We start from the raw sequence: 10,227 nt of genomic DNA, 5'->3' as shown, positions 1-10,227 counted from the left end.
AACACGTTGTCGACAAACTGTCAGCTTTTCAGGTTGATATTAAGTCGAAAATCCCCTCCCTTTCCTAGATATTTCACAGAACACAGAATTTACAATTAGTTGAAGTGAACGCAACATCTAAATGCAATGAATGAACATGAAAAACGCAACGGCAGCGAACGAAAGCAAACTTCACTTAGTAAAGCGATTCTCTAGTGATTCGCAGACTGATCCAGCGAGCACCAGTCATCGTGGCAGTCACGGTACACGTCGTATCTCTCCCGCCTCTGTTGCTACTCGATACAACTACTGTTACTACTCTACAAGTCTAATATTTGCCCGACATATGCTCGTTTAATCGTACCTCAAGAGTCGTTGAATCTTTATACATAGTAAGTTGACACAGCACGAAAATGCTAAACGTATATTGTACATATGCGTATACATGTCGATATCGTTAGTCGATTAATGTACGTCTCATTTTATAAGTGAAATTTAAATATTTAAAATTTGTATGACAAGACAAGAAATATGTATTTCAATATTATACTAGATTATATAGAGTTCTTATTATATTTCTATATGTTTTCTATTGATCTATTTTATTCGTAATACAGAATAATTGGCAATGTTTAAATTATTTTTCCCAACTCGTGCGTTATCAGATAAGCATGTTCGTTTAAATCCCGCCCTCAAATTGCTGGATCCCTTTGTCAACGAAAGAAATCACAAGCGAAAGAAATTTTAAATTGTCTGATTAAAAAAATGGTAGGAAGGAGAAGGGGACGAAAGAAAGAAAAACAGAAACGTATCGATGAATTTGAGCTTCGTAGGGAGTTGAGAAGACAAAGACGACCAACAGAATTATCCGACAAAGAGAGTATGTCTAAGATAGAGCTACCAGAACATCCGGAAGAAATTAGAATTGGCGGCATCGATGGGTGAGTAATCTCTTTTTGTCCTTTTCCTATTTTTGTTCTTTTCTCGAAATTTGTATTACATACTGAAAATACTAAGAAGTTTTTAGCGCTGCTTATCTAATATTAAATAACGGCATCGTGGAGTAGCAGTTGCGATTAATAAATGTATTTCTCATTAATGTTCACCGATAAGATCCAATTAGAATTCATCCATCATCCTTGTTTACGAAAATATATTATCATATCGTATTCTGTGCTTACGTACATAAATGTACCGCATGATTTTAATTCTGGCGCATTCAGATAAAATCGTCGTTTTATAATATTGTAGGAAATACATTTAACTATCTCGTATTTGCAATCATGTTAAGAATTAATTTCCACAAGAAAAGGTTTGTTAATAGTATAAATGATAGTAAACATGAGAACGAAGTATTTCGAAGTAGATTTTTTCAATTTTTCTGTATGATTATCGGCAAATGTATATTTGCCAGTAAATCTTTATACTGCAATCGCAAACTCGGTTTATTCAAAATATAAAATCAAATCAGAATTCAAAGAATTATTCAAATTACACGTTATTTTATTCATTAAAATTAACGTGAAAACATGACATTTTTTTGCAAACTTAAGAAACTCAATATTACGACGTATGTAATTTTATTCTACAAATTTCTCGGTATAATTCAAACGTAAATGAAATGAAACCAAGTCACCTATTTCGATCATGGTTACGTTAAGTAATTCTAACAGGGCGTACATGCTTTCTGCTTTAACTTGTATCTAGTTTTTCATGCACGATCCTATTGTCACTACAAATAACCATATGATCGAAAACGGTTCAGAGACTTCGCCAGCTATCAAAAAATAACGGATTAACACATTGACGTAAATTTAATAATTCTCAGCGGCGGGACGCAGTCGACGCTGGTCATCATCGATGGCAAAGGGACACCATTGACGGAAGTCAAGGGGCCGAGCACCAATCATTGGGTAATTGACTGACCCAACTTTTTAACAATTATTATTCATCCCGTTTCTACTAATTTCTCATTTTTATTGTTATTACTTTTTTTAATGATTTTATTTATTCATTTTTTGATTATGATCATATATGGTAGGCTGAAAATCATTATAGCAAATCAAGATTTTGAGAATCTGAATTTAATCGAATATTTCAATTTTTATAATTACCGTCCCTTTGATTTACATAGAAAAAGGTAGCGACGAATTAACTTACGCCACTATGATTCTCAACCAGCCATATATAAAATATAAAATTTATGTATAATTATAAAATACTATTATTCTTATGGTAGCTTAAGCTTCTTAAGTAAGCTTACGTAATATGCAGATTACATATATAAGTAAGAAAGTAATAAGTTACAGAAGTTTTATAATTAGTTTAAAAATTCTTTTACAATTATTTTATTTCGCTTTTTACTATTTGATTTATTTCTCTACTCAGTTACTCGGAATAGCGGAAGCGACTGCAAGAATCAACGCTATGGTCGAAAGAGGGAAACAGAATATAGGAATATCTGAATTGATTCCTTTAGATTGTTTGGTAAATATAAAATAATTATCACGATTCCTGAGAACTATGTATACCTATGACTAGTTCGAAGATAAGTCTCTAGAGGATCATATGATAAGCGATCGTTCTTATCGTTTGATGGATTAAATGAATTGTTTATTTTTAAAAAAATTCTAATCGATTAAACAATCAGGGTCTTACCCTAAGCGGATGTGGAGAGGAAAGCACCGATCGTCAACTTACGGCAATGATGAAAGAGAAGTATCCAAATGTCGCTAAAGCTTATTATGTCAATTCAGATGCCATTGGTAGTCTCAGAACTGGTTTGCCAAACGGTGGGATAGTTCTAATCGCTGGCACCGGTAGCAACGCATTGCTGATGAATTTAGATGGAACAATCATAAGGTGCGGCGGATGGGGACATTTCATGGGGGACGAAGGCAGTGGTACGTGATGGGAATTGTTTATGTATAACTTATAAAGATGGAGAGATATGACCTTGAACAGTTTGCATATTTCATTGAGGCTCTAACATAGAAGAATTCTTTATTTTTGATCGTCCATTTATTTTCTTGTATAATTATTACTAGATCCATGTGTTTATATATTTATGAGAAGTTTAATGACGCAAAAGTGCACAAAATGCATATAACGTGTAAAGATATATAAATTATCCAAAGTATAGTATTCGTTATCATATTTCAAGAACGTATAAGAAAAACACGGAAGATTGATTTTTGTTGATTTTTTATTTTGTCATTTGGTGATTAATATATGTATATATATAGTTGGAAAGAGGATAATTTGAAACGTATCTATGAAATTTTGTAAACCGTCATCTTTGAAATATTCAATAAGATATCAAAACACGTAATGTAGAATTGACTAGTGATTCTACAATTGTTTATCGTGTTCTCTTTCTATGGTCATTTACTAGATGAAGCAAATCTACGCTTAAATACTACTTTTTAAGTTATGTCCACAAAAATATGAATTTGCATAATAAACATCAGCGGTGTAATTACAAAAAAGATGGATTTTCAGCTTTCTGGATCGCCCATAGAGCTTGTAAATACGTATTCGACGATATTGATGGCTTAGCTCCAGCTCCTAAACCCATAAGTTACGTATGGCCAGCTATGAGACATTATTTCAACGTAACTGATAGGAAAGAGATATTGCCGCATTTTTATAAAGATTTCGATAAAAGCATTTTTGCTATGTTTGCCAAGGAGATTGTGACAGGTTGTGAGAAAAAAGATCCACTCTGTTTATATATTATTTCGGAAAATGGCAGATACCTCGCGAAACATGTTATAGCTCTTTCGAGAAAAGCCCATAATGTGAGTCGCTTATTCTGGTTTGCAAATTCATATAAAAATTTGAAGAATTTGGAGAATTTTGAGAAGCATCTTGTTTGATTGTGTTATGTACGAGAAATATGGTTCTTTAGGATCTCAAGTTAGCTAAGGGTGGATTAAAGGTTGTCTGCGTGGGATCGGTTTGGAAATCATGGGATGTTATGAAGGACGCTTTCATCGATGAAATCCATGAATCTCGCGCACTGGACGAATTAACTATGATCCGCTTAACAGCAACAGCTGCATTGGGTGCGTGTTACCTTGCTGCGGAGGAAATCGATTGGTTCTTTACGAAACCCTACGAAGATAACATCGAAGTATTTCATCAATATAAGCGGAAGAATTATGTAAAACCGAGAGCAACGAATGATTCGAGTGAGTCAAAAGGAGACTAAGTTGGGAGACTTGGCCCAATGTAACCAGTAATCACAGATAGAAACACAAATAGAAACAAAAAGATTATATTTTATACGCGGTTTTTATATTTACACATCTTTAAAATATATAAAATATTTTCAACAGCAACAGATACATAGAGATGGGGAAGAATAAACCTATTGTTAATTATATAACAATTGACATTTTCATTTGTTAAATTTGTCGATAAAGATTTCGTCGTCCGTATGGCACATCGTATATAATATATCGATCACGTCCAGTCTTCCTTTTTTTTGTTTTTGATAAATTTTTAAGTATTACAAACAATGATACTGAAAACAATTTGGGATTGGTTATTCTGCACCTTTCTGTTCATTCTTAAGACAATAGGATACATGTTTCTTTTCCTCGTCAGCTTGACTTTTTTGGTTACATCTTCCTGCCTATTGATAATCATAATCCTACAGATGCTTGGTTATAGATTTCCATCTGAATACGACGACTGAGATAAAAAAAGGTACTTATTTTTCAATCGTTTATAATTTATAAAATAAAAAAACTAATTAATGATATAATAGTAAAAGGAATGAAATGACATATCTTTAAAGTCAAATGTAACAAGTATCTGAAAAATATATTTTGACTCGATATCACAATTTAATATGTACATACTAGCATTCGTAATGCGAATGAACATTATGCAGATCGTATGCTGCGTTCATTTGCTTGGATCGATTTTTTCATATCTTTTCACCAAGCACTGAATTCATGTTTATCATTATGTGATTTTAAGTGATCTCCGCATAGAGAAATATTTTTCCGTTTATATATTTCAATCCGTTAAACATGAACGTATAGAACTTGGCTTTAGTATAACAAATATCTTCTCTAAATTTAACAATTTAAGGTACGTTTGTCGAAATATACATAACGTTTTTAAGAATTATTATTATGCTAACGCGTTACCTGTACACATTTATCCCCGACAAAATGATGTGATACGACGAGATACTTTCACGATTGTTCGAACTATAATCTCTGCTTGTCACAAAATGCAGTATATAAACGGTTAGTAGTGGTACTAATATTTTACAAGCAAAATGCTTCTTTATATAATTACGATAATCCATTTACACTCCAATGGAAATTAATTAAAATAATGTTCCGTTAATACCGAGTCCCTAATTTTTATTTAGTTCAAACTAGTTCGATTAAATCCTTTTCATCGAAACAAGGTAAACAATTCTTTAAATTTCAGTTTTCGTCGACCGAATTAATGACTTATATAGTTCATCAGATTTAAGCATCTTGTACTCTGACATTTGGTTTGTTGAGATGAACACAAGAAATCAAAAGGAATCAAAACCTTCCGCGGATTTGTTAATATCAATTTTGTGGATCCAACATTTTAACGGGGCATTGTTGTATACCGGTATACATACATAGATATCTTAATATACTCTGTGATATAACATAGATATAAATTCTGATACGATTAAACTTTTGGCGACAGTATCATTCATATAATGTTACACAATAATATTACAGTTTATGTACATTAACGTGTGTGTGTGTGTGTGTGCGCGTGCGTGCGCGCGCGCGCGCTTGTGTGTACATACATATCTATACATCGATTCAAATTCTGATAATTCATAATGTTCCTTTCTTCAATATTATTGCTATATATTATTTATATAAACATGCGACTATTAATGCAAACCCATAACGATTTTACGTTACTTCTACTATTTGAAGGGATAGTAATCGAAAATGTTACACAATTAATATCTATTCGTTATGTTGAACACGTTCGATCAATGTTTCAGGTCGAATATCTCTATAAGAAGTGGTTCTACGCTCGACGGATTTAAATTAAGATATACTCCAACAACTTCATTGTTTAATCTATGAAGATCTGAAATTTTCTGAATTAATTTTAGAAACATAGATTTGGCTTCGCATCCGGGATATACACTTTCTAGATAACGTCTCAGCAAATAGTAATAAGAATTCTATAAACAAAATTATATTATTAATATTTATTTAACGAGTTATAATCACATGCAGAAAATCATATTAGACTTACTTGTTCCAATTTAATTACATCATTATGCACTACCTTCGGTCTGTCTGGTGTAAATAAAGCAATTGCGCTTAAAATCAAAATAATATTCTCATCTCTCCACCTAGGATCGAAACTTCTAATAAATCTTGAATGCTCTGTATAAAGATTCCCTTTTGCTTCTTTTAACACGTCCACCTTTATATTGGACATACTTTCTTGACTATGCGGTATCCACCACATATCTTTCTCAACATCGTAATTGAGTGCTGATCTTAAAATCATCATTTCCGTGGAACCACCCTTCAAAAGAGCTATTTGGTCCTCCTGACACATATTTTTGAAGGCATTTATCTTTTTCGCCATCTTTATCAAGCGTCTAATAGCAATGGCAGTAAGATTTATAACGTCTAATAGTGCTGGGTCAGATCGGCCGAAATTGTTCTGAAACCGAATACACAATTTAATAAATGTCAACGTATAAGTCTGTTTCTTAAGCTATAGTAACTATTACCTTAAATTTACAGTCTTCTCCGATTAAATTCGTTATATCCTCGTCTAGAGGAGCTAATAACGCCTTGTTGGCTACTATTAATTCATTTAACTTTGCTCTTTCAGCATCGTTCAATACCCTTCTGGTCTCCATACCGCCGAGAGCAGAATATGTTGAAAACTCTAATTTAATCGCTTCACAAAGTATAGATTCAATGGAATTTACAGCAATTGGTACTCTGAAATATAATTCATAGATAGAGTATGTGGTATAATTATTTTTCAGACATTAAGCAAACGTGAATCTCGATTATACCTTTGCACATCTTGAAGTACGTCTCTTGTGACGTCCGATAGATTTCTGTTCCAATCACTACTATTATCCCGTTGCTTTATACATTCCTCTTGACTCGAATTCGTAATTAAATCGGTCAAAATAGGATTTTCTACTTGTTTCTGTTTAACTTTTAATATTGGTTTAAACGTGTGACTGGAATTATTGTTACCTGGTTTTACATCATCTTTATACTGAGTACTTGCTTCTTTCTCAGATGGTGCTTCTTTATCTGTGACGACACCGGTTTTTTTGAAAAAGTGCGAAATCTGGGGATCTGCTTCTAACTTGCTAATAACAACAGGGTCTGACATAATCTTTATAAGTAATTCTTCGTTTTGAAATATTTTCGTGATAAAATTTGAATTATTAACAAGTTTTGTGATCAGAGTGGAGTCTTGTGAGAATTTATTACTAATAAAATTGTCTTCTTCTGAACACGTTTCCTTACTCTGTTTTTGATTAAGCACTACTTCTTCTGAATTTTGCACGCTCGTGTGCATTCCTGAATTCATATCTATGCTCATTTTCCTATAATGTGATGTGTGCTCAATATATTGGGAACTCTGTACAGGGCTACAATCAAACTTGTTGTAGCAAGATGCATTTTCAAATTCAGGAGAATATTTCATAGATTCATTATTAGTAGAAGCAAACTCAGAATTCAGGTCTGATATATTTTGGTCAGATTTTCTCAAACCTATTACTGACTTCTTACTTTTTTCTAAATTATGAGATGGAGATTTAACTTTGTCTAACCTTTGTTGATTTTCAGAAGGAGAATTGAAATCCATTCTCAACCTTTCAGCATCAACATCATTCTCTTCGCCACGAGGTGAAGAAGTATGATCATAATTTTCAAAGTTTGAGTTTGAGTTGTGGGTAGAGTCTTTCATCATATCTAGTGTCTTTGACCCACTTATGGCTCCATTTTCCGGTGGACTAGAAGGACTTGGTACGCTTGCAGCTGTTACAGGACTTAAGCTTTCGGTTACATTCTGTCTATTTGCATCTAAATCTGTATATTTTCTATCAGACTCCCAAAAGTATGTGTCTGATGCAGTTGACACAACTGAATTAACTGACATAGAAGTGTCATCAAAATTACACTCATCCAAGTAACCTTTTTTTATTTTTGATGGTTTTGCACTCTCCAAAGTTGGTCTTTTCTTTGCACGATTCTGTTCTATTTTTTGTCTCTTCAGTACTTTGTCCTCCTCAGACATAATATATTCCTTCCTCATGCCTATGCTGAAGCACTTATCTAGGCGACATTTTTGACAAAAGCGTCTAGTGACTGGTGTTATATTACAATTTTCAGTAAATGGACACCTAAAATCCTGTAAAAATACAACAATAATTCTAAATGAATAAATTAAGCAAACGTATCTTTTATTATCTATTGAGTAGTTCAAGAACATTATAATATAAATATTGATTACACTTTTATCTTCTAATCACTGTATTACAATTACTTATACTACATTTGATATCTACAATTATGTCACCTCCTTTATGAAATATCTAATACGAAAATCATTTGTCAAAATAGAAATGTTGAATTAGATCAGCGACCATGAAAGATGAAATATCAGATTATTAGATATGATATGTAATCTTCCCAAAGTTTGAACTTGATGGAGCAACACTAACTAAGAAGAAAATTCATAATAAAAATACCACTCACTTAACCGAACAACAAGAATATTCATGTAATTTTATTTTATGACTTTACAGTTGGCAAATATGCTATGAAACACGAGGAATGAATGTAGCATTTGGGGAAGACTAAAGATATCATCTACTCTAGCTAAACAATATTTCTGACAGATTTTGAATTCTAGAGCTGGTCATTCAGAAAAATCTAAAATAACAAAAGTCATTGGAAAAGTGTATTGAATCATATGGAAATTGTTTTGATGAAATATGTATACCATATTTTGAAGGGTCTACGTGCGGCTTAAATTTTATTTGAAGAAATATTTTCTATAAATCTTTTAAATTAATCACCTTATTTTTCAAAGCATTTCGTCGGAAGAAAGCTTTACAACTTTCGCACGAAACCGCGTTGAAATTGTAACCGAGCGCACGATCGCCACACACACCGCAAATCTTATTCGTCTCTCTCGCTGGTTGTTCATCTTCCATTGCTCCCCAGACCGATTTCTCCAGCGATTGACACTCTTATCTTTAACGCACCATTCGGTATTCCCGCTCGGAATTACGCTTCTTCGATGACTGACTCATGTCAGTGTTGTTTTTATCGCATCGTCCGCGAAAATTGACGGAACGAAATCAAACGATCTCGAGCCGTGATTTTTCACGATTTCGAAACGATTAGCATTTTTTATACAACGTCCCGGATCCGTGAGAGATATCGCTTGAAAAGCTTTAAGTGACAAGCTAAATGGACCGCTCAATTGACATTCAGTTACAAGTACTTAACCGAGTGGTGCGCACAAACCTGTCGTATATGTTTCACTACTCACTACTATATAAATATAACTATATTATACACCCTCCCACTACGTCATTGTCCGCAAGCGACGTGACGTCACAAAAGTAACCAGACCTGCAGCGGCTAGGGAATTTTTCAAATACATCGTTCTTTGTCTATGAAAAGAGATTTCTGACCACAGATTCCCGCGCAAAATACATTCAAATTGCGTTCTTTTCCCGATCTTTCATGATTCAGCCCAATCTATCACTGTTTCAGCAATATATGGTGGAATTTAAATGATCCGTACATTAAAAATATTACGAAGCGTACCGTATCATTGCTTAAGTGAATCGTAGTTTATTTTTCGTTAGAAAATTATTATCGTCGTAGTATGTAGAGATAACGCATCAAACGCTTTATGATACACAATTTGCTTCTCACGTGTGTTATCAAATTATATAATTACAGGATATTGAACGAACAACATGTATGTATGAATCGAGGTTCATGTCTTGCGCCGAGCGCATGTCTTATCAAGGAATATCAGATACACGAGTTGTCTAGCATTGTGCTCTTCTTAATTGTGTTGCAGTTGTTAAGTAACTGGTTCAAAGTTCACGCGCACACATTTACTGCATGGAACCACCGTCCACCCAAGGTTGATTTCAGAATGTGACTTCGAATTACGTTATGTACATATGTATAATGCATCGATTCGTTTTCT

General features: G+C 33.4%; 2 protein-coding genes across 3 annotated transcripts; one reads left to right on the top strand and one right to left on the bottom strand.

The window, feature by feature from the left end:
- Positions 1–22: 22 nt before the first annotated feature.
- On the top strand, positions 23–4,517 carry LOC117208063 (N-acetyl-D-glucosamine kinase). Of its 2 annotated transcripts, XM_033448892.1 has the most exons (7): positions 23–371; positions 752–920; positions 1,808–1,892; positions 2,368–2,466; positions 2,630–2,882; positions 3,481–3,779; positions 3,890–4,517. In XM_033448892.1, exons 2-7 carry the CDS (start codon positions 862–864, stop codon positions 4,190–4,192), a joined length of 1,098 nt encoding a protein of 365 aa, XP_033304783.1. In that variant the 5' UTR covers positions 23–371; positions 752–861; the 3' UTR covers positions 4,193–4,517. The 2 variants fall into 2 exon arrangements, with proteins under 2 accessions (XP_033304783.1, XP_033304782.1); XM_033448891.1 differs by lacking the exon at positions 23–371 and having other exon boundaries at positions 745–920.
- A 271-nt stretch (positions 4,518–4,788) lies between these two features.
- Positions 4,789–9,607, bottom strand: LOC117208060 (nuclear hormone receptor HR96). Its single transcript, XM_033448888.1, has 5 exons — positions 9,074–9,607; positions 7,046–8,403; positions 6,752–6,968; positions 6,262–6,681; positions 4,789–6,187 (listed from the first exon to the last, which is right to left on the bottom strand). Exons 1-5 carry the CDS (start codon positions 9,209–9,211, stop codon positions 5,990–5,992), a joined length of 2,331 nt encoding a protein of 776 aa, XP_033304779.1. The 5' UTR covers positions 9,212–9,607; the 3' UTR covers positions 4,789–5,989.
- Between the last annotated feature and the right edge of the window lie 620 nt (positions 9,608–10,227).

This window comes from Bombus bifarius, unplaced genomic scaffold (genome assembly GCF_011952205.1).
Source record: "Bombus bifarius isolate JDL3187 unplaced genomic scaffold, Bbif_JDL3187 scf7180000008050, whole genome shotgun sequence".
Classification (NCBI taxonomy): Eukaryota; Metazoa; Arthropoda; class Insecta; order Hymenoptera; family Apidae; genus Bombus; species Bombus bifarius.
The sequence above is the reverse complement of the archived record's forward strand: the minus strand, read 5'-3'. Positions and strand labels throughout refer to the sequence as shown.

What these genes read in the sequence shown, in the direction of transcription:
- LOC117208063 (XM_033448891.1), top strand. Translation starts at nt 745, where the DNA reads ATGGTAGGAAGGAGAAGGGGACGAAAGAAAGAAAAACAGAAACGTATC. An exon ending in GGCCGAGCACCAATCATTGG is followed by an intron (nt 1,893 to 2,367) that starts GTAATTGACTGA and finishes TTCTCTACTCAG; the next exon opens with TTACTCGGAATAGCGGAAGC. An exon ending in CATGGGGGACGAAGGCAGTG is followed by an intron (nt 2,883 to 3,480) that starts GTACGTGATGGG and finishes ATGGATTTTCAG; the next exon opens with CTTTCTGGATCGCCCATAGA.
- LOC117208060 (XM_033448888.1), bottom strand. Translation starts at nt 9,211, where the DNA reads ATGGAAGATGAACAACCAGCGAGAGAGACGAATAAGATTTGCGGTGTG. An exon ending in GAAATGCTTTGAAAAATAAG is followed by an intron (nt 8,404 to 9,073) that starts GTGATTAATTTA and finishes GTATTTTTACAG; the next exon opens with GATTTTAGGTGTCCATTTAC. An exon ending in GTACTTCAAGATGTGCAAAG is followed by an intron (nt 6,969 to 7,045) that starts GTATAATCGAGA and finishes ATTATATTTCAG; the next exon opens with AGTACCAATTGCTGTAAATT.